Below are 23,268 nucleotides of genomic sequence, written 5' to 3'. Positions count from 1 at the left end.
AAGTAAGACAAATACTCTTTATTTTGCTGAAACTGAATATACAATTATTTCTGTTCCCTAGGCAACCATTTAAAACTACAACTTATTTTCACATTAACAAAACCACAGACTGAAAAAGACCAACTCTTGATTATGAAGAGCTAATTACAGAAATAAATAAAATAATTTATACAAAGAGTCTTTAATTTCTATAGCTTTTTCTCTTGATTCCTAGCTAACAGGCTGCTGCTCAGCCTAGTGTCTGTTTCAAACCCTTGGATGTAGGAATTAATTTTCCTCATTTGCCTCGGGGCCCTATGTCCAAACTCTCACAAGAGCTATTCCTCCAAGACTGCCACCTCCACATCATTCCCCATCTACTAACTTGCTGCAGAAATCACCTCTGGAGAGGTGGCTGGTAGTGTCAGGTAAACAGCGAGAGAGACAAATGTTCCAACCTACTCACAACAATCTCAAAGAAGTTACAAGCTTGTGGGGGTCCCAGTAGCTTCCCTTTCTCATAGCCCTTCCCTTTTTATTCAGCTTGCTGTAGCAATGAGAGAAAAGAAAATAAAGACTTTCCACAACTGATCTTTCCGAGCTCTGTCCGTTGCCAGCAACAGACTCCTCAGGAACAAGCAGACCAGGCAAGTCCCATAAGCTTCTGTGTCTTCCTCCAATGCCACAGACATACGAACGAGTCAGATGAGATGGGAATACACACCATTTCTTCACGATGCTGCCCATGCTCCCTGAAGTCTTTGATGGAACTCATTCCTTCCTGAAATGTAACAGTAACTCCATGTATTACAAGAGTCAGTAAGTGCAGAAATCCTCACCCATTCTTCATGAAACCTGTGCAAACTAATTCTTGCTGTGGCACTAAGAGGCTACAGTCCACAATCCTTGACTTCTGTGCAGTTTTCCAGATGTGCAGTTCAGCACACCAGTATCAAGTCAGATCAGAACTGTCTGGATGGGTCCTGGCAGTGAGCACTGCAACAGAGGCTCCTCAGAACACTGAACACCCTGGCTGAGATGTGGCACCTCAGGCCTCGGCTGGCTGCTCAGTCACCCTTCACAGATGAGGTAAAACAGCCTGAACAGAGAAAGTGCACCATAGTCATTTCAAACTGGAAGTTTCTGTTTAAAGAGACAGACTGTGACTGCTTTCTTTGGAGATGTGGCACAGAGTTGTAACTAATTTCACAATGCAAACGTGGTCGATAGAAAATGGACACGGTTACTGCTTCTCAGTGACAGCTCACTAAATCCTCAACATCCTTTGAGTCTTCTGAGTCAGGACTGCCCAGTGATGAGCCAATAATGTGTGACCCATCTCCATGATGCTGTAGGATAGGATCTGTCAAGAGACAAAGTACATTAGAACTACTAATACTGTGCCATTATAACAAGATATAAAATACACACTTAAGAGGCAGAAACCCAGTCTGGAATTTTAACCAATTTTAAGTGATATTGCTCAAACAGGCAGTTTGTAATTTCTAGTTTCACAGAATCACAGAATGATTGGGACTGGAAGGGACCTCTGGAGATCATCTAGTACAACTCTTTGCTGAAGTTGGTTGAGCTGGAGTACGTTTCCCAGGATCACGTCCAGGTGGGTTTTGAGAAGGTAAGAGATGACTAATATGGATGCAATCAGCACGACTCACTTTTGGATTCATGAGATATTACACTATCAGGCCTAGTGCTGACCCTCTGATGGCTCTGCAAGGAGATCTGTCCTCTGGAAGGCAGTACTTGTTACATGCTGCAGTGTGAGAATAAATCTGTGCTGCTTCCAAGTCTGAGATGACTCTTGGCATTGGGAAGTGTAGCACAATCTAGCACATCCTTCCAGGTAAGTGCTGTGCCAACACACAAACAGCTCAGCCCCTCACGATGAGAGGCATCAAGTGCATTGCTGATGCCTCTGGTCTTCTCTCAAAAAAGACAAACAAATTTCGTTCCAGTACCAGGCATGAAGAAATGCACACTACAGAGTTACCATCCTCTGTGTACCAGTTCAAGGCTCAAGGGTGATGGGAACAGCTCAGCAAGCAATGAAGCACCTGCTGTTTTAATGCTTTTCCCACAAGGTCACATGGGACCGACTCACCTTAAAATTTCATGGCAATGACATGGAAAATTATTTAAGAGAAAGCAAATGTTGTCTGCAGAGACTCAGAAGTGCTATATACTGCTTTAATGACAGGGACTGTCATACCTGTCAGAGTTGTCAGGGGCAAGACTGATTCACTATCAATATCATCCGCTGCCTGGATAAAACCATGGGAAGAAGGAACAATCAGCACAGTCTCATCGTCTATTGTAGGCTGATCAACTTGTTCTTCTATTGTTGGGGAACCCAGATCCTGCACAACACAGAAGAACAGGACATGAGAGTGTGCTCCTGGTACCATAAACAAAAACTGCTGTGCTCAGCCATACCCTATAGTAAGCAATAAATTCTGGATGAATTTTATCTCATTAAACTGAAATGTCAGCATCTGAGATAAGTTTACTTCAGCATTTACAGGGTGTGTTTCATCTTAGTGCAGGCACCCAAAAACAAGATGAGAAGAATTCTACCCTGTGAGCAATATAAAGGCAGGGGGAAAGGGAAGGAGAGACTGCAAGGTGGTGATAAAATGTTCTCTTTCAAGTCATAAATTTTTTCTGTGAAGAGGAATAATTAAGCTTTCCCACTACTTGCTGCCGAGATGTTCTGAGAGGCTGAAGCATTACCTTTACAGTACTTACCTGCTCCACAAACACAGAAGCTTTACCTGAACTTAATCTCACAACTTCTGTTGTCGAGTTTTAACTGACACTGAAAAGAGCTCAGAAGACCCACTATTTGCTGTGCCTTGCTTGCCACTTGCTTACTGTAGCTTGGCTCCAAACTTGTTTTCCTGAACCTTTTGATACCAAAAATTCATAATGCACTGACTCCTTCCAGGCACAAGTTGTCAACATCCTCCCTCTCTTCCAGTCCTGTCCTAACTGCTCCTGCTGCTTCTTCCCTGGCTCCTGCAGTACTCGAATGGCACTAACAGCTCTGGCTTACTCAGTGTCACAGCACACTCCAGATGCCTGGTTCTGCAAACACAGTGAAAAGACATCCCAGACACAGTTCTTCCAGAATCAGCAGAGACATTTGGATTCCAGCTTTGGTGTGTAACATGTGTACGGTTTGTTCAAGCTTTACAAAATCCCTGGTGTGGAATGCTGGCAAATGTTTCTGGCAGAATGGAAGGTATCTGGATTTATTACTGTTTTCAGAGGGAGAAGGAATTGTTTAGGAGAGGCTACAGCCCTCTGTGTGTAAGAAAACCCTGATGTTCCTCCACCTTGTTTCTTTCGGAAAACTTGTTTCCCTATGTAATTCCACAATATTTTTGCAAAGGCAACTGCCTGAAAACCCCTTCCCTGGTACTGCTGAAGAGGAGCTGCCTACCTGTGCAGCAGTTTAGTGAGCTGGACTAGGTCCAAACATGTACCCATTCACACAAGGCACCGTGTGCCTGAGCTGCAAGGGCAGCTTTCTGCAAAGTGCACAGCTCAACCTGCACACAAGCAGCACTGTGTTGAAAGGCTTGAAACTGGGAAGAGGAGGCGTGAAAAACTGAAGAAGCCATTGTGGCAAATGGGCACCTTTCCCAGCCAGAAATAATAAAACCCTGCAGCATGACTGCCTGCTTCCCACTACCCACCCACAGTGACAATACAACACTGGCAAGTGCATAAAAATAACACTGACTTGAAGAGAGCAAAATTTAGGCATGTTTTTCTAGAGTAACTTTTCACTCAGAATCACTCACAGACGGTTCACTGTTTCCTAGAATTTAAATACACACATCAAACTTGCATCTGACTAGAAGTGTACGGCAAATTAGAATTACAAACTCAGTTTGTAATTCTGTATAGAAAAAAAGTTTAATTTTATATCCTGCTAGCCATAAGCATTTTCTAAAAAGTTTAATTAGGAACTAGGTTTATATCAAAAATTTATTAATTCTACCTCAAAAAGCTAAAATTTTAAACTGAAAGTAGAAAGCTGATGGTCTGCCTCAACTGTTGAAAATCTTATCACAACTATGTCAAACATGAGAAGAAAGAAGAAATGGCAAAATAAACCCCAGCTTTGGATGTATTCAGGATTCAAACACTTCTGTAGTAGCAGACTTGAGACATACAAAGATCTTCCCCTTTGCAAGAGCACAATGGATATGCAGTGTCTATTATAAACTTTGGCAAAGACAAAGCTAAAGCATATCAATGATGGAAAGTAGAGTTACAGCTATTGTAGAGCACAGTGTTTTAGAGAACATGATGGGGTATTTCACTCTAACTTATCTCTTCCCACATTCTAACCTAATCAAGCTTGTAAGGAAAGAAGTATTTTTTACCCACTAAAGAGTGTTATCTTCTTTTTAGCACCTCTAATTTCTGTGACTTAGTAATTTTCATAGTTTCAGCAAGAGAAAGATGGAGGAATTTAGTATAAACAATCCAAATACCTGTAATCATTTGGATAAACTCACTTCTGCATCTCAGGTGTTGGAGCGGAATAAATCTGAGGCCAGAGAGAGAAGTAGCTTAAATGCTTCAAATTCCAATTTAACAGATACTTAACTGGAGAAGCATGTTTAATAGAAGTCCTCAAAAATGGAAATGGTGGTACACCTTGAAATATGTTATTAGATTCATGAAGCAAAAACTAAATACTCTGCCTCACCTTCCTTGCTCAGCAGTGCACCTACCTGTGACACAGGCATGTTGGATAATTAACAGCCTAGTTTAAAGCAACAGCATCAAACATTGGTTACATGAAGGCAACTGTTTGGTGCCACTAATATTCCACCTTTCCACTGTCACCATGCAAACATATCCTGAGTAGTGAAGCAACTCCACAGCTAGTGAGATGTTCAATGCTCCAGATGAAATAAAATAGAAGCCTCAGTACTGAATTAAAAGCTGACTCTTTCACACCCATAACACATTAATGAAGCTCAAGGATAGTGGATCAGAACAAATACTTGTAGAACTGCGATACAGAATTATAGAATGGTTTGTGTTGGAAAGGATTTTAAAGACCACCAAGTTCCAACCCCCTACAATTGGCAGGGACACATTCCACTAGACCAGGTTGCTCAGAGCCCCATCCAACCTAGTGTTGGAACACTTTGAGGGATGGGGCAGCCACAGCTTCTCTGAGCAACCTGTTCCAGTGCCACATCACAGCAAAAAACTTCCTCCTAATACCTCATCTAAACCTACTGTTTTTCAGTTTGAAGCCACTCCTCCTTGTCCTGTCAATACATGCTCTTGTAAATAGTCTCTCTCCATCTTTCTTGTAGGCTCCCTTGAAGTACTAATATACATGAAATTACTGACATATTTCATACAAATAGCTTAACATAAAGGTCAAAGATGTAATTAAATCATTTTCCATGCAGAAATGGGGAAAACATCAAGTATCATGGACTCCCTTACCTCAGTAACGTAAGTGCTGGGTAAATCAGAGTGAGAATCCTCATCCTGTTTCAGGCTGGCATCTGCAATCTCCTCCTCAGTTCTTACCATAACTCCATCCATCAGTTCACTACTGTTCCTGCTGCTGAATTTGGAAGCATCATCTTCATTGTAGGCTGACTGCTCTTCATCACTCAGCTTGGACTGATGGATATCGTCTGGGAAAGTATTTGTTTCTAGGGTATCGGGAGGATCAGTCAGGTCAGCTGACTGAATGTCTGAGTCAACAGTCAGTTCTGTCTGGGTGACAGAGGAGGGGATGTCTTCGGCAGCAACGGTGCGGATTATGACACTTGGCGTGTGGCACTGCACTGTGACGTTGTCACTTGTGTTTAACAAATGCTCTGGCTGTGAGCAGCATTTGCAAAAAGAGACAAACAAAACCCCAAAAAAACATCAGACACTTTCCTGTAACTATCTTCAAATCTTTCAGCAAATACAAGCAAAAAGATTCGAACTGGTAAGTGTAATTTAGAGTTTTGTATATACAGTATGTCAGCCCAGATCATCTGTTGACCTTTCCTGGTCCTATATGATGACTTTGTAGACTGAATTTGGTGTCACCTGTTTTCTAAGTCACAAATAAAGCAAATACATAATATGAAAGAGACAACCATTCAGGTGAGGACAGCTGTAGATTCAAAAGGTCAGAGGTTTTTTCCCCCAAATTTTGTATCACTTTTGTGATTTAATCTCCAGTTTGTTTCCCCTTCCCTCTCTCTAACAAAAAGCAATACTTGTCACTACTATACAACTTTTTTGAACAAATATCTCTTTGTGAGAGTAAATGAAAACATCAAGAAACCATCAGATTTGGTTTTGCTGGGGACCAAGCCACTGTATGGAGACGTCCTGTTCAGCCACAGCAGAATGAAGCTGCAACTTCCAAGTTGCTATTTAAAAACAATACAAAAAACGCAAATTCTCAGTCTTCAAGATTTTAAGCAAAGTGACACTGTTATGACCTAAGAACTGCTTTGCAAGTTTACCATGCATTGTAAATGCTCCCCTCCCCCAGAGCCCAAACTCCAGCGTTCACTGCTCAGAGCACGCACCGATAAGGCGTGGACTATGATCTGCTCCGGGGAGGCCGGAGCGGCCGCGGCCGTCAGGGTCATGGTGGGACTGGTTGTCAGTGTTAAAGGAAGGCCTTGGCTTGAGCTTGTCTGCAGTAAGTAGGTTCCTGGTGTTCCAGTTGGCTGGAGATGGAAAGACTACAAAGACAACACAAGTTTAATGCCCAAACTTGCTGCCCAGGCCAAAGTGGGAGCAAGTTGATTCACATGAACCAGCCTAAATGCAACTCCCTGGAAAACAAACACACCAATCCAATCCAATCCCTTCTGCACTAACTGCTGTACTGCACTCAAGAAGCAGAACCTCCATCTATAGCCTTTGGCTACCAAGACAAGTATTAAGGGCAAGAGCCCAGCAGGTCTGTATTATGCTGAACAACAGCAAGTAAGAAGGGAACAAATTCAACTTACTTTTACACTGAGATGAAAGAGAAACTGTGCTATAAACTACAGGACAATGGAAATGAGACAATCTTTACTTGCTGAGAGCTTTCTCTGGCTCCTTTATGTCAGACTACAACGAGAAAAAAACCAAGCACAAAGGGAACCTTCATAGCACTAAGGCATTAAGACAGATTTAAAGCATTTAACTGTAATTCACAGTTTTCTCCACAGCCCTAGTGGATTACACTTTCAGAAAAAAGTTTCAGAGCTCTTAACTTCCTCTTTCCACTTGAAAACTTTTGTTATTGAAACGCGCAGTTCTGTAGTCTAAGAAGTAGCTGGGCTTAAAAGAAAAAAACACAGTAACAAACACCAGTTCTCTGTTACTTACTGGAAGAATCTCAAAGGTCTGTAGTGTTCCACTGTTTAGTGTTATTGTCTCAGAGTCAACAGTAGCAGCAGGGGAATCAGTTGAGGCTGCAAAAGGAAATAAAAAAAGAAAAAGAAAGTATGTAAACCAGAATGTTCAGTCCTGCAGAGAGCATAACATACTATAATTACTACATGGCAGGGTACTGTTAATTCCACTAAGAGGAAAAAGAAAACTGGCCGCAATCCTAATGACAAGGTTCTCTAATTGGTACACAAGACACAATACTATTTAAGGAGAGTATTCTACAATCCAAAAGAGCAAATGAAAGTAAGTATGGGTTTAGTGCACAGAGATAAAAGCAGACAAATAAAGTTTCTGACGTGATCTAATTACTTTTTGTAATCAGATTTGTAAGAGGTTCTAACGTAACGATACCCTTTGGTGTAATGATACCCTTTGGATCATGTATTGCTTGTTTTAAACTGGTGTCAGGTTTAATATTGTTGTGTTTCCAACAGACCTCTTTTTTTTTTGGTATTTTTAATCTCTTCTGCCTTCCACAGTGTGTCTACCACTGATGAAACATCAGATGCTTCCCAAGGTATTTTCCTATCCTGTGTGTTGTGATGGCAGTGTATAAAAGTTGTAAATATTTTGTGTAATTATTTATGAAATTATCTCCACTAATTCTCAAAGTAATGAAGAGAGGCATTGAAAACAATTGATGCATGAGGTATTTCAAGATCACCAGGTCCAAACAACTTGTACCAAAACGTTTATAACCATAATTACGATTTCTACTTAGTCTTAAAAAAATCACAAGTTCCAGGAAGCTGAAGGCAAATTAATACTTTGCCTGGGATTATCCAGTAACTTCCTAAATATCAAAAGGGCAAAAGACCTACAAGATTACAACAGTGATCCAAGCACTGGAAACTTTGCCATCTCAGACTCTCTGGCTGCAAATTAGAGTAATTTTGATCTCTTAAGATAAAAGCTCCAGTTTTGAAGCTTTTATTGTTACAGTGTCATGTTCAAGGTTTCCTGCTGCGGGTTTCCTGCTACCCAGTAGCAGAGCTGTGGCCCTTCAGTCACCCAGCCAGCTGTGTTCATAAAACCTGCAGCAACTGCCCCTTTGAAACCTTGAGCTTTCTATCAAATGCAGCTGAAAGTGGCCAATAGGTTCAGCTCTCATGAGATATGGAAAGACACAATACAAAATTCACTTTGATTACACAACCAGAAATTCTTCGGAAAGGCAGATTAAAATGGGGAAAAAGGCTTGGTTAGGCAGACAGGGACAAGTGAAGTCACAAAATAACTGTTCCGGGATTCAATTCAAAAAGGACTAAAGGTTACAGAATACCAGCCCATCTTGCCTGCTCATCAAAACCCAATAGCTTTGACCAAGCTTTGTTCAAAGTCTGAGACCACTGACATATTATGACAGATAAAAAGTTCTTGGCTGGCTGTTGCATGTCATTCTAATTAAAAAAACAAACCACACACATCGGATGAAGATAGCACTTGATAAGTAGATAAAGATAGGCTAACCTAATGAAATTATAAACAGAAAACTGTTTGCCAAATGCCTACTTAGTCATAGTCTGATCAACTAATTTGGTAATCAGCAAGACCAAAGCACTAAATTTTCCTAATAAAATTCACAAACATGAATGGTGCAAAATAGGATATGGTGGAGACCACAGTTTGCATATGGGGTGACTGGAGTTAATAAAATCAGTTAAAAAACCAAGCAATAAAAGCTATAATCAAAGTAGACTTAGTACTAAAAGTTTGATAATGAGCAAAGTTCATCCTTAAGAGAAGCATCAGCTTAAGAAAAAAAAAATACAGTGGTTAGAGCAGAACATTGGCTGAATGTCAGGGTGACTTGGCAGCTAACACTTTACAGAGTGTTTGTGCCTAGAAATAACTGCATAATAAAGAGCAGGACTAGAAAAAACATTATACACCTTCTCTTCAGTGTCCTTCATCAGAACTGAGGGACAGCAGCGTATATAATTTACAAAAGGAGTCCCTGTACATGATATTCATTGTTCTGCACAAGAGCCATCAAAGAAACTTAAGGAATAAACATATGTTCTGCATCTTCATTAAGAGGCTTGTGTACTGAAGGCTTTTCAAAGAACAGACTATGTGGCAAACTCCTGTGTGCACACACACAGACAGACACCTACAATACCTATGTCCAGGTGCCCCAACTGTAGCTTCTTGGAATTACTATCACAGCAATATCTACGTTTGCCTAACAAAGTCAGAAGCAGGTAAATGGAATCCAGAAATGCTTCACCTGAAGTTATGACAAGACCACAGCAGAATTACTACATTTCTTTAAGACACGCCCACTCCTCCTTCGGCATCTAAATGTAAGAAAGCTTCAGGTTTTGTTAGAGGACAGCAGTTGTTTGTTCCAGGTACTTACAGACATGGGTAATCTGGACTGGAATCTGCAAAGCTGCCATGGGGCTTGGGGCACTGCCCGTGTTTTCCTCCAAGCGAGCCACACGAATCTGCACGTGCTGAACCCCCGAGCCAGAGTTAGCGTTTGGTAATCCACTTCCAGATTTGTTCTCTGAGAGCTGGTGCCCTGGATTGTTTTTTTGGTTCTCGTGGAGTTGTTTAAGACCCTTTATCAGCACTGAGAGAAAAAATACTCATGCTAAAGCATGTTGAAGAAGCACATTTGAAATGCTGCATGTGAGATTTACCCAAGATGAAAAAAACCCACCAAAATCCTTCTGAATTAGGAACTTAAACAATTTGTAGACATACAAAAACTAGAAATTTAGCACACACGTAAACCATGTGTATAGTCAACTACTGCAGTGACTCTGATTTTTCATAGAACCTAGGCATTTCAGAATACTTGGCGGTGGGGGAAGCAAAGCTTATAAAATTTTGCAACTCTCTAAAAACATGTACAAGTGCAAACTACAATCAAGTGCCAGTATCACTAGTTGTGTAATGTTGCTTCCAGAAATAAACGCTCCAATCTTACAAAACACGAAAGGGGATTTGTTCAAGAGCTTGACAGTAGTGCCACTAGAAATAGGGAGCAACGGGGAATTAATCTCACAGTGACTATATTACAATTCTTCACCTGAAGAGGCATGAAGAGGCCCACTGCTCCAGGGAGGGAGCAGCTGACATAACAGCCGGTTACAAAACCTGAGGCCTCAGCTTTTCTAGCACTCAGTATAGCAAACTGCTTAAACATCTCCCACTTTTGGTATCAAGCCATTTTATCAGGGGAAAGAGAAAGGAGCCTGTTGATTCAGTAATGCACTTACATTATGAATTATTTGATGCAACAACTGCCTATTAATGTGTGGTAAGCAGAACAGTGTTCCCCTCCCAACTGCAGCCTCCAGGCATGACTAATATAGAACCACACTGACAACCACAGAAGTGTCCATTAAATTACACCTTTCACTAATTAGACCATGACTAATCTCTCTGATTTTTTTTTACTCTCCCCAAGTCAGAGAAAAGAAGGACTGAAGGTCACAGAGATTGAAATATCCTCTGGCTCAGACACTACTTTCTCTAACCAAGAATGAGAAAATGCTATGAGATGTATTTGAATGAGAAAATGGTATGAGATTTCTCCCCTCCTCCTCATTGCAGATAGTAGATCTACCTTCTGTCTACAGCTGAGGCTCAGCACCTGACACAGATTATATTTTAACATGGTAAAGGTAACACATCTAACCTGAGGCCACAGTTAGGTTGCAGAAACATATCCTCTTCCACCTGAAGAGGTCACTGCCCTCCATACCAAAGATCAGCATCATCTGAGATCTGCCAGCTGAGCTGCTTATACACATGCTCTCACTTTAGCCAAAGCGAGGGGAGATGGTAAAATCTGTTTAGTTGTATACATCAGCTCGGCTTGTTTCGACTGAAACACTTAAGGATTGCTTGTAGGAGCAATTCAGCCAGCAGATCCAAGGGGGTCAGTAACTTCCAGCAAAGGAGCAATGTACTCTTTGGCCAGCAATGCTGCAAGCAGACAACAAAATGCAGCCTTATTCCTTTGACATTTGTGAAAGGAGCTCTCAGAAGAGAAGCGTGCAAGTAGTACATTACCAGGGAACGAAACGTCTTTGTGGTTTGCAATCTGTCTTTTAATGGTCCACCATTTACTCCGAAGCCACTGTGGTGAGCGGACGCTACTCCATCCTTCAGCAAGTAAATCCCAATTGATGTCATTTTCATCAGAAACTTCAAGTTCCGCTATCCTGGCAGGATACAGAAAACATTTACCTGTTAGAAACTGCCCTCCAGACCGGCAGGGGTGTTGCACATCTCCGGCCGTGTCACACGTAACAGCGCAGAATGACATGCTAGTGATCAGGCCACCAGAGCTCATGAATTGACACAGGCTTCCAAGGCTCCACGCTGCCAGAGGTCAAGCAGAATCATAAACCAAGGAAGATGGACTAGACCTGTTAGATGATCCAGTCCATCTCCTTGCCATGCAGGATTATTCTCCTTATTTGCTTATACATTAGGACTTAGATCAGATTATCGTGAAGCATTCCAAGTGGTGGTACTTGCATCTTTTCTTTTTGAAAAAACCATTCCCCAAACACATCAACAAGGCAGGAAATACTTCCTGAGATTCACTCTGAACTTTCACTTAATTAATTTCATGTTATTTACTTCTGTTTTCTCCTAAATAACAACCATCCATCCTTAACATAGATTTTTGCCTTCTCTCAGATGCTTCTTAGCCAAAGTAGATGAAGTTAACTACGGCATTAAACAGTTCCTCTTAAATCAATCCCATCAGGCTCTCCAGGTAAGGGACAGTCTTCTCTACCAGAATCTGTTTGAATACAAGGAATATTTCTGAATTGCCTCCAGCTCATCTGTACATGGAGCATATGAAAGAGGTGAACAGTGAGAGGGGGAAATATTTTTGTGGAAGTTAAGAAAAGTTCTCTTCACAAATGAAGCAATAGCACTGGACACTCTTGGCTAGCTAAAGAAAAAAAAAGTAAAAATGGAAAAAACTACCAGAACCAACCCTGCAGGATGAGTGAAGGATATCTGGACAGAATAAAACAGAAATATTAAGACTTATAACTAGCACATTCTGAAATGTGGAATCAGGGTCCTCATTTTGAGTTCATGTCAAACAGCTTCAGTAAATTAGTGAATATTGCTTTGTAAGTAATCCTTAGATTCCCTGGATGTCTTGGTTTTTTATTCCCACCCAACCATAAATATCCACTGGCTAAAAAGCCTGAGTTAAAGGCATTCAAAATGGGAGGAGGACTGGAGAGAGCGAAAGATTTCCAAAGTCACTACCAGGTTGCCAGTTCAAATGTAGTCAGAGATGCTGACATCCAATCAGTGTTTGGTGGCCTACATGAAATTAATTTGCAGTCTCAGTTTAGCTCTTTGTAGACAAGACGTCCACATCACAGAAACCACCACCACACTTGACCCTTGTTGGTCATCTCAGCAGAGAGGCCAAGGACTGAACGGGCAGGGAGACTGAGCTACCCTCCAGTTAAGGGTTAAAGCGCATCGGTGGGGCCACGTGTGGGAAGCTTGCATGGTTGCTGCCTGTGCTGTACCTTTTCTGTGGAATAAAGAAGACTTCAGTCTCCAGGGTTTTCAATCTGACACCTTTCACGAACACTAACATTCACTAAAAAAACAAAAAACAAAAAGTATGTTCAATAATAAATCTCTAGGAACTGTAAACACAGCAGTGATTTTTGGAGGGTTCTAGAGTTTTCAGTGTCTAAGAAACCAGCAAAATGGACCCCAATGGAATCCTGCCAGCAACACGTATTACAAGCCTTTAAAAGTAACCAAAATAACAAACCTCATGATCAGATTTATTTCATCTTCCTTGGTCCACTCAGTGCCCCCACTTTGTTTCCAGTTGAGATAGTTAAGCCATTTAGAGCGGCATTGCTTCTCGGAGCGTGTCCCGACCCGCTCTGCCACAGCAGCCCAGGATACACCTTGTGTGACAATGTCACCTGGCTCTGTGCTCGTCAGCTCATGCACTACTTCTGCCAGCCTTTTTTCTTCTTTCTCTGTCCACTTTCCTGAAAGAGAGAAAAGCCCTCCAACTTAACCAACAGCAGATATTGTTCTGATCTGCAACACACCAACAGACATTTATCTTCTGTGTCTAACACCTTATTCCAGATGCAACTATTGACTTGTGAAGAAAATCTAACTGTTCTTAACTAATAACAATTTATAGTTTCCATTCTTGATTAACAAATGCACAATTTCATTGTTCTGCTGTCAAATTTCTTTTTCTTCTCTTCCTCTTCCAGATGAATAAGTTTTCCTGCCATTTGAATATATACATTACAAAATAAAAAATACTTTACTTCTGAAGTGCACCTGTCTCTTAACTGACACAGTGTATGTTTAAAAACATTAAACACAAGCGGAGGCTTTTTAATCCACCTCAATAAAATATGCTCCAGTGGAACATATAATGGATAACGGATTGCAAACGTAAACTGAGTATTCTGATTATTAAGAAGTGAAACTGGAGAAACACCAAAGACATTCTAATTTGACCCCAGATTTCACACAGTGAGTTCCTCAGTTCAGAGTTACACCCCTCTGAAAACAGTGATGACAAAGGTGACAGAATTTTAACCAGAACATCCATTTCTGACACCAGCATTTACCTCACCTGTGTTGCAGGTATCTTTCATCAATCTGCAACGATCTTTCACAGAGGAAGCACTTCTCCCCAGGGCAGCTCCTATTGTGGCCCAATCGTTACCGTGCTTTACCCTCAGCCTAAAGAGAAACGTGCTCATTAGCACTATATCCAGTTAGAAGATTACCAAAATATCAAATCCTCTCTAATAAAAACAGGGTGAATGTGCAGTTCACAGGCTTAAAGACACTTTGATACTTCACTATTTTCTATCATCACTGCTATTTTTTCTGTGTGTTTCTAGAAGCCTTTTGGGCCAGCTAAACCACAGGATATTCCTTTATTAAATGCTTAAAACATCTGTCTTGCAGGAACATTGTAAGGCTTAATGATTGTTAAACAGAATATGAAGGTTTAGATAAACAGCCAACTTCCATTCTACACAAGCTCCTCAAAGATTTTCAGGTGGTATAAAGAGTACTTGAGAAATCGAAATAATGCCTGATGAAAACCCAGGCATCCTACAATTTAAATGAAGCAAAACACTGCATAATCATGTTCATAATTTTAACAATTATTTTCCTCCCTCACATGACAGCGGGTTGCTTAAAATGTTGAGCCCTGACTAGTCCTGACACATCTGGAACCACAGGCACCTTAGGAACAACACAAACCAGCTAAATTGACCCCAACATATCCATCAGTGCAATGAAATGAACTCCCTTCCCTCCTTCAGTCCAACAGTTTCTTCAAACCGCTCAACCCTGGAAATCTGCAGGAGGGGACAAAGTCTGCAGCCCCATCTCCTTAATCGATCAGGTTTATGTTCAAAATGAGACTCTCTGAGCTGTAGTGATAATTTATGTAATTCTGTAATACCTCACAGGGGAGGTCCTATTCTTGACCTCCCACTTTCTTTAGAAATAACCTTCGCTCAGATTTCCTAAAAAAATGGAATTTCTGTTTCTCACAAACATAACCACAAATATTGACTGTTTTGTAAAATTCTGAAACATTCCTTTGAAACAGAAGCTTTGCTTTATACTTTGTTGCATATTGTTGTCCTGAATACACATTAGAAAAAAATTTCTAAAAAAATCCAAATATAGTTTCATTTCTCTTCAGATAATGACCACTATTTTTGGATAGTGTTGGAGCAGTCAAATTTACTTGTAACTTTTCAGTGATTTCACATAAGGAAACCTGTAAAAACTGCTCAAGCTACTAAATATAAACACGGAAGAGCGACCTTGTTCATGAGACTTACTCTTTAAGCTTTTCAATTTCCTCAGGAGTATACCTAGGCAACAGGTAAATAAAAATACATTATTTTAAAGAGAAAGCATACAGCATAAATACTTTTATTTTACTAACCACACAGTACACATTCAGTTACAAGCGATTAAGGAATTTCTGCTGTAAGAAGCATATCTCACTGAATGCTTTGAAAGAACGTGAGGAACAAATGCCATTTTCCACATCAGCGCATTTCTAACGTTATCTGGTCTAAAACTCCCCTCATTTGTCAGGAAAATTCCTCGTTCTTGGTCATCTTACTAAGAACAGAATTAAAATTTTGCATAGTAGTCTCTCAAATAAACAACTATTTCTTCCTTCCTGTCCCAATTCACAATCACCATAAAGCTGACTTCCCATCAAAAAAAAAAAAAAAAATAAATCAGCACTGAGAAGGTATTTTTAATTTTCAGCTACCTTCAAAAACTAAAATCCAACATCCTTTCTGGATGGCACCAGACCACTGTTTTACAGAAGGGCACAGTGTGGAGATCAATTACCTCTAGGTCAAAGCTCTAGGAAAAAGTTACATCTCAGCAGACCCATGCTTGTGTCCAAGTCTTTTAATCATATCAGAATCTGCTACGAATCTTCGTTTTGGGTGGGTTTTTTTGTTCATCTCTTTTTTTAAAGTTGTGAATAGCACCAATTTAACACAACTATTGTCAAGGTTGTTTTACTGGAATTCAGCAGAGGTGACATGATTAGGAAGATCTGCTTGGCTACAACTTCTGCCTCACACAGAACATGTCAAACATAAATACATGACCCTACTCATACCAATAAAACCATGCAGCATTAGAGGTTTTCATACTTTCCAACATGGTTTCTGTCATCATACATGCGAAGAACTCTTCTATAGACAGCAAAGAGAGGCCGATTCAGACCCCAAGCTATTGTCCTGTAGAAATCTTTTCTTTCATCTTTTGACATTTCAAATATAATTTCAGTGGCATCTTTTATTCCACGGGCCTAGAACGAAGCATTTAAAAAAAACAAAACAAAAAACAAACCACAAACAAAACACCTTAGATAAAAGTCTCCTGGAAATCAAGAAGCAGAACACTTAAGAACTGAAGCCATTATGAAACTTTCTGTGTATTACAAATACTACAGTTCAAAAGTAAAACTGAGTATTTATGGATTAGCTCCCTCAAATACAAAACCTTGATCACTAGGGTTTATTGTTTTGGGTTTTTTTATACTGGAGTCCAGGTAGACACAGAAACTCTAACTTCCATCCACATTTAAGAAAAAAATCTGTCTAATGCATATTTTAAGATCAAAAATTGAACCATCAAAGAGAACATCATGGAAAACATACTGTGCTGGAATTAGTCTGGGGTCATACAAGAGAAGGTTGTCAAACAGTGTTATATCAATTTATTACATAATTTTATATATTATTTATCTGAAAGCAATTTCTTTCAGTTAAACTACTCTTCTTGTTTTGATGAAAACAAAACACTGGAATGAAGTATGAAAGGAAAGCTTTAGTTTAACTATAACTTCTTAGTTTAACTTCAGCTTAAACTAAGAATCACTATATTTAAACTATTCAAAGTAGTACAAGAAAGCAGGTAAGTGGGAAAAGACTGAATCATGATTCATCAGTAACTCAAAAAAGTTATTTAGCTAGTTCAAAAAGCTTCACTAGGTTTAAAAGACAGTATTACCTATGAATGATTTTGTGGCAGAAATTCTAATATATGTGTGGGCAGACACACTTTCTACAACAAATGCTGTGGGATGAACACTAAATTCAGGGCTTTTTTTTGAAACCACAAGTGAAGGATGGTGACACTGTAACATCCAGGCTATGTATTCTCAGTTGTAAGGGCTCAGCTCAAATATCCTCAGCTGCAAGCCTACCACAAATATTACTTATGGGCAATTATCACCATCACTGTGTTAACTGCAAGCCAATTTACACTGAACTCTGACACCAACACATTAAGGGGAAGAAAGCAGACACAGCCATCCTGTTAGTGTAGTAAATAAACAGGGATATGGCATCAAGGAAGTCTGAAAGTTGTATTCCATACTCTGTAAAGAAAATTATCTTTATTGCTAGTGCAATTTTTTTCCCTCCATCTTCACCAAAGGTTTCATGAATAACCAGTGTATATTTAGAGACATTTAGCCATGTAAAATGTCACATCAGGATGCTCAAAATGGGCAATATTCAGATAAAAATTAAAAGCAGACTTAAATCCTGTGTATGGATATAATTTTCTTATGTATTTCAAATGGGTAATGACCATTTCTACAATGAATCAGTCAGAATCACTTATGAACCTTCTGGGAAGCACTAAAAAAAGCTGGCTTCTAGCAGAACTGCATCACCACACCAAGGAGCAGGTAAGATACTCTAAACATACCTTTAAATAACGTTCAATGTTACTCATCAAAATGTCAATTTCTTCCTTTGACCACATCCCTTGCTTCCACTTATGGCCTGAAAATAGAAATGGCAAAGTAATGACTGAAGTGAAAGCCAGGAAAACAGCAAGAGCAGAAGTATCTGACACACGACCCTCACACTGCAATTAAAAAAAAAAAGACTAATTTTAGCTACTAAAAAGCTAACCAGAATTTTAAACAGATGTTATTTCATAACTGACAGCAACCATCAACTAATGTTTAAATAATGTGAGTCAGACCTCTCTTCAAAAACATCCATATTTTAAAAACAGAACATAAATTCCTCTATGTGCTGTCAAGTCACGTTTTCAGAGTTTCTCTTCAGCCGCAACTAGAAAATTTGTCTTTAAACTGACAGCTGAAGTTTCCATGCTCTCAAAATGATTCCAGAAGCCAGAACTTAAAATGTGACTCATAATATTACTTGAGGAACTGGCAACTACGTAGGCTTCTCTTATAAGCCTCAACACTCCCCAACATGTGAGTAGTGCCACCTACTGTGAATGCTTTTCATACAGGTAAATCACAGAATAGAATGCTCTGCTTAGTCTGTTTTGACAAGCTGGTCCCCATTTCTCTCCTTTTTTTTTTGCACTGAGAATAATGCTCAGGGGACACAGTCAAGATAAAAACTCGTGGTGAGAGTTTTATTTCCCTGAATAAAAGTGGCAAACAAATAGAAACAAACATAATGTTCCTCTCTGTCTAAGCCCTTAGTAACAACAATGTCAGCTGAGCTTTAAAGGCAAATCCAACCAACTTTATTCAGAGAAAAAATTTCAAACTGAAGTCTATCAATAAAACATTGCTACTCTAAAATACATAGATTATCCTTTTTTCCCTTTATGGTCATACCATACTTTTAATTCAGATTACGTCGATGTGACCCAGTTTACATACTGGTGTGTGCTGGCTACCTGCCCACCTCTGCTCAGAAAAATCAGGGTACTTCCTTCTCAGCCTGCTAATTACCAGAGCTGGGAGGCAGAACACACCAAAGAGAGTGTTTACTCAAATCCAATTATAATGAAAAGTACAGGCATTATTACCAATTCCATTGGAACTGGTGAGAGAGAACTCTTTCCGTGTGCCTGGTGGCTTCAATCTCTTCTTCCAAAACTACAGAGACAGGACAATAATCTATTACTGTCGCTGTGGTTCATACCTCTACCCAAGCCTCTGACTTAATGGGACACGGCTACTCTTTATACGGAGTAACCTTTAATACCCAACTACTTTAGGAAAGGATATATATTTTGCACTTCACTTGTTTGCATAATTCAGTGTCAGCATTATCATAACCTGCCCACAGGTCTGGAAATAAAGCATTATCAGGTGGAGACTGCTATAAAATTATGAGCTCAGGCAACACATGCCAAACTCTGAGCTACTGAAAAAGGCGGCACACACAGAGGATCACAGAGATCACAAGAAAGGTTCAAGTAGTACTGATTCTCAAATAGTTTTCCTGGCATATTTTACTAGAAATGTCTTCCTCAAATTATTAATCTCTTAATTGGAATCTCAGTGCCCTCATTCATTTGCAACTGTAAATGCCCCTTGTTATCTCTATGATATATAGTCAGTTGATATGTCTGGGAGACAGCTAAAAATGCAGTAGGTTTCTGAATACACTGAATACCTCTGAAGCCCTTTAAATCTAATGAATAAGGACAGAGAAAATGGGAAAAATTACTTGCTGTCTGTTAGAAGCAACTGCTGGTGCACACATGGGATCAGCAAGTGGTCACTGACAGAGCTGCTCAGCTCCCTTTCTCTGAATTTTTCATATCCAACACTCAGGCCATATTTTCACTGACTCAGCAGTACACTCAGCTCACTGGACTAAAACTCACTGGGTAAGAGATCATTTGCTCCTGTGAGACAAAAGCATCACATTTTTTCCTAAAGGTTTCTAACAAAAAAGGAAATTGCTTTGAACTGACTGAAAAAAACCCCTATTTTTCCTCTAGAAATAGGAAAGGTCAAAGCTAGAAAAACAGAGAGACTAAGGAAACTAGAGAGACAACACATCTTCATTGGACTCTAAGTTGTTTCTCCAGGTTCAGAAACGCACTTGCCCTGGGGGAGAAAGAAAAAATACAAGCTCTCAAGTTCAGCAACTACTACATGATTGCACAGCTTCATTCTGAAAGGGAGGAATGCCAATGGGGTGGAAGTTTTAGGAGTAGCAGTGATTATTTCAGTAGATCCTGGTCTGCATGAGCTGTCTTCTTCTGAAGCACCTCCATTCCCAAAACTGTTTAATATGAATCATGGCAGCCAGACTAAGAAGCCCTGCCTGGAGGAAGATGCACCAACCTGAGGTCAGATTGTGTTTTTTCCTCCTCTCTGCTGCAGCTTCCCATCTCCTGACCAGGCAAACACAACTGTCTGCCCCATCTGGGCCAACACACAGTACCTACAGCCCTTCTCTACCATAGCACTGCAGTCACTGTCACCACTGCAGGCACAGCCCATTTCCAAAAAGCCAGACTGGAGATTACTTTATGCAACGTGCAAAATATTCTGAGACATTTGGAATAGTTTAGCTTTTTTTAGTATGGAAGAGCATTTGATATCTCCTACCTTTATTGGTTAGAGAATCCTTATCCTCTTTGGTTGTGAACCAGGCTTGACTAACAGCTGACACTTCTTCATTGCCCATTGGGGAGATTTCATCCAGCTGTTCATTCTGAAGAATCTTAGAAAGACCAATATGAAATTACCCAATAAAGATCTTCAATTCTTTATCACCTTGCAATTAACATGGAGGCATAACTTAAAGGAAAATGGAATCAGCACACCAAGTCACCTTGCTGACTGTTCAAAAGTGCCCCTTTTTAAAAATGGCATTGAAAGTACATTCACCTTTAATGGAACACCTGAGTAAGATTCAGCATCTTATTATATAGATGTTCTGAGAATTAATTAAGTAACATTCTTCTTCCTGTTTCATGTCCAGTAAATAAGAAGAGTCTCACTGGCTTTGGTGGAGGAAGGACTACGGCCAGCACCTCCAATCTAGAACTCTGAAACACGGTACACCCACAATGAGAACTGCATGTAATTGTTAGACAAAGCCTACTTAGGCCTGTTATAAAGCTTAACTTATAATCAACAAATGACAGAAATAACAGATAAACTTGTCTTCTATGCAGATCACCACAGAGCAAGTGATTACCAGTGGAAGGCTACCTCTGTTACTGTTTGCTGTGTTGCTCTTTGGGCAGTAAGTTACACTACAAAAAACCTCTCTCATACATAAAACAGAACAGCATTTTATAAACAAGATCCATGCTTAAATACACTAATTTCATATTAAAATAGTCTTGTTAATAAGTCTTTCTGGTATTTGTTTATCTTTTCATTTCTATTTAAATAAAAACATGTATCAAAGAGGTAAAATTTCAAACTTTTACTGTACCTGAATCTGGGTAACAGTTCCTTCATTAATCTCATCTTCAGCTACCTCAGTGGTAGCAGTCATGGTCACCTCAAAGCTCTGATCATTTTCTGAAACTTCAGAATGGGTAAGTTAGCTGCACACTTTACTCTGGAAACATTTTTTATGCATGTTACCAGTTTCACACATTGCTACCTTTGAACTGAAAATTTTGAAAAAACTTTATTCAGTATTTATTTGTTGACACAGTAAAATCATTAAAATTATTATCAACTGCTCCTCTTCATAAAATTTAAATATGGGTTTTGAAACCTTCAGTTTCAAAACAAGATCTAATGTGAAACTAAGATCTAATGTGAAACATATAAACAAAAGGTGTCTGATATGATGCAAACATTTGGAACTGTATTAATACTTCCTTTCCAGCCCTACCTCTGGTATTTTCCAATAACTAAAGGATAAAATTCAAATCTTTTGCCCGCATGCTTTTTTCCCAGTTCTCCTTCAACTTCAACATGATAATGCCTTTACTTCTAAGGAATTTCTATTAAGTTCCACCAAATAAACAGCCACTCAAGGTATTGCAAATTGGTATTGTAACTAGATCTGGTTTTGCCTCCCTTTGGGAGATGAAGTTCACCTATCTAATATTCAATCAACTTCCTTAAGATTAATTCAGTATTCACCCTTTTTTACAACAGTCTCTACCTTAAAAGGACCATACACCTCAATATTACATAACACTGAAATGCTAACAATACTGTTTGATCATTAAAAAAAGTTAACCTCTCTTTGCACACAGAGAGCATCTAATTTGCTGTTCATTTACTTATCCTTCAATTTATTCAATGCACCTGTGCCTGCAGGTCTCTGTCTGCAAGGCAGGTCTATTTTGCCAGTACTGTACAGATACCAAACACTGCAAAACCATCCAAGCTTATGAGAGATAAGATATACTCAAGTGTATTAATAAAATTTGAAAAGAAAAAAACCCATGCAAAATATTCTAATGTGATTCAAAGAGTCCTCTTTTAACCTTTACCAAGAGATATCTTTGCTACAAGAGTACACAAGAGAACTTACTTGGAACTGCAACAACAGAAATGCACGGAGTGGAATCATCAAGGCTTTGATCATCCTCTGATAAGCAAAGCCTCTTGTGTGGAGGTTCAGTGCTGTCTTCAGAGTCTACTTCATCAGCTTCTAACACCAAAAACACATGCAGGTTACTTCCTGTTAACTAAGTGGAGCTCTGGACAGAGTTCTAACAAAGTGGGCCAAAAGAAAAAGTAGAAACAAATGTGACAGGGTGGTTCAGAGCTTTATTGCTACGCAGGAACTCGGTCTAAGTTACGGCAACAACAGTTCACATGCTTTCCTCAACACACATTTCCTGTGAGATTTTCTTTGTAAATTCTATCCACAGTTTGTCACACTAAAATCAGTCCCTTAGTACACAAATTTGGGTACATGCTTGGTTCTAAGGATGTGTTTCCACTGAAATAAATCAGAGCAGCTATATCCCTGTTGGGCACCTATAGACAATTTTGGGATTTAGACCTAATTCCACACTTTATCCTTCTTTAAACCGAAACAGAACAAACTGTAGCATCATAAACCTCAATTGTAGCATAGTAACCCCAGTAGCCGGTAGAATTTGGGGGCGGGGAAGCATGATGGTCAGATCAATCAAAAAAAGAATTAAAAAATACTATGCAATACAATTCTATACCATTTTGAGGGCAATGAAGTATAAGGTTCCCTTCAGTGTCCTGAGTCAAAGTCACAGAGTCCACGGTTTCTACTGTCACTGTGTCAGACTCTTCTTCAACTGTGCTCATACTCAAACCTGAAAGAGCAACACACAGATTACTTTTCTGCAGTTGGACTTTGCTTGGACCATAACTCTGCTTCCTGTATCCCAAAAAACCAGCATAAACTTTCACAGAGTCGACTCCTTCACATGAGAAATCCACAACTGAAGATATTCACCTACCTTTACTTTCTGCATACTTATATATTGCACAGGGTAACATCAGACAGCTTTAAAGCTACTTTTCCAGTTAAAAATAGCACCTAAACTCCCCATTCAGAAGCATTTGCAATTTACTAATAA

The 23,268-nt window shown here is 39.6% G+C and overlaps 1 protein-coding gene across 1 annotated transcript in view; it reads right to left on the bottom strand.

Moving 5' to 3' along the window:
• DMTF1 (cyclin D binding myb like transcription factor 1) overlaps positions 1-23,268 on the bottom strand; it is a 29,394-nt gene continuing 6,126 nt past the window's right edge. Inside the window, exons 2-17 of the mRNA XM_017807807.1 lie at positions 22,885-23,001; positions 22,236-22,355; positions 21,174-21,268; positions 20,336-20,450; positions 17,704-17,780; positions 16,137-16,294; positions 15,294-15,326; positions 14,057-14,166; positions 13,220-13,448; positions 11,467-11,618; positions 9,800-10,015; positions 7,372-7,457; positions 6,576-6,734; positions 5,482-5,868; positions 2,210-2,357; positions 1-1,342 (exon numbers count right to left, since the gene is read on the bottom strand). Of these exons, the coding sequence (XP_017663296.1) occupies positions 1,233-1,342; positions 2,210-2,357; positions 5,482-5,868; positions 6,576-6,734; positions 7,372-7,457; positions 9,800-10,015; positions 11,467-11,618; positions 13,220-13,448; positions 14,057-14,166; positions 15,294-15,326; positions 16,137-16,294; positions 17,704-17,780; positions 20,336-20,450; positions 21,174-21,268; positions 22,236-22,355; positions 22,885-22,993 (2,304 nt within the window). The 5' untranslated portion in view covers positions 22,994-23,001 and the 3' untranslated portion in view covers positions 1-1,232. The remainder of the gene's footprint in view (positions 1,343-2,209; positions 2,358-5,481; positions 5,869-6,575; positions 6,735-7,371; positions 7,458-9,799; positions 10,016-11,466; positions 11,619-13,219; positions 13,449-14,056; positions 14,167-15,293; positions 15,327-16,136; positions 16,295-17,703; positions 17,781-20,335; positions 20,451-21,173; positions 21,269-22,235; positions 22,356-22,884; positions 23,002-23,268) is intronic.

The sequence above is a fragment of the Lepidothrix coronata genome, unplaced genomic scaffold, assembly GCF_001604755.1.
Source record: "Lepidothrix coronata isolate B3197 unplaced genomic scaffold, Lepidothrix_coronata-1.0 Scaffold20, whole genome shotgun sequence".
Classification (NCBI taxonomy): Eukaryota; Metazoa; Chordata; class Aves; order Passeriformes; family Pipridae; genus Lepidothrix; species Lepidothrix coronata.
The sequence above is the reverse complement of the archived record's forward strand: the minus strand, read 5'-3'. Positions and strand labels throughout refer to the sequence as shown.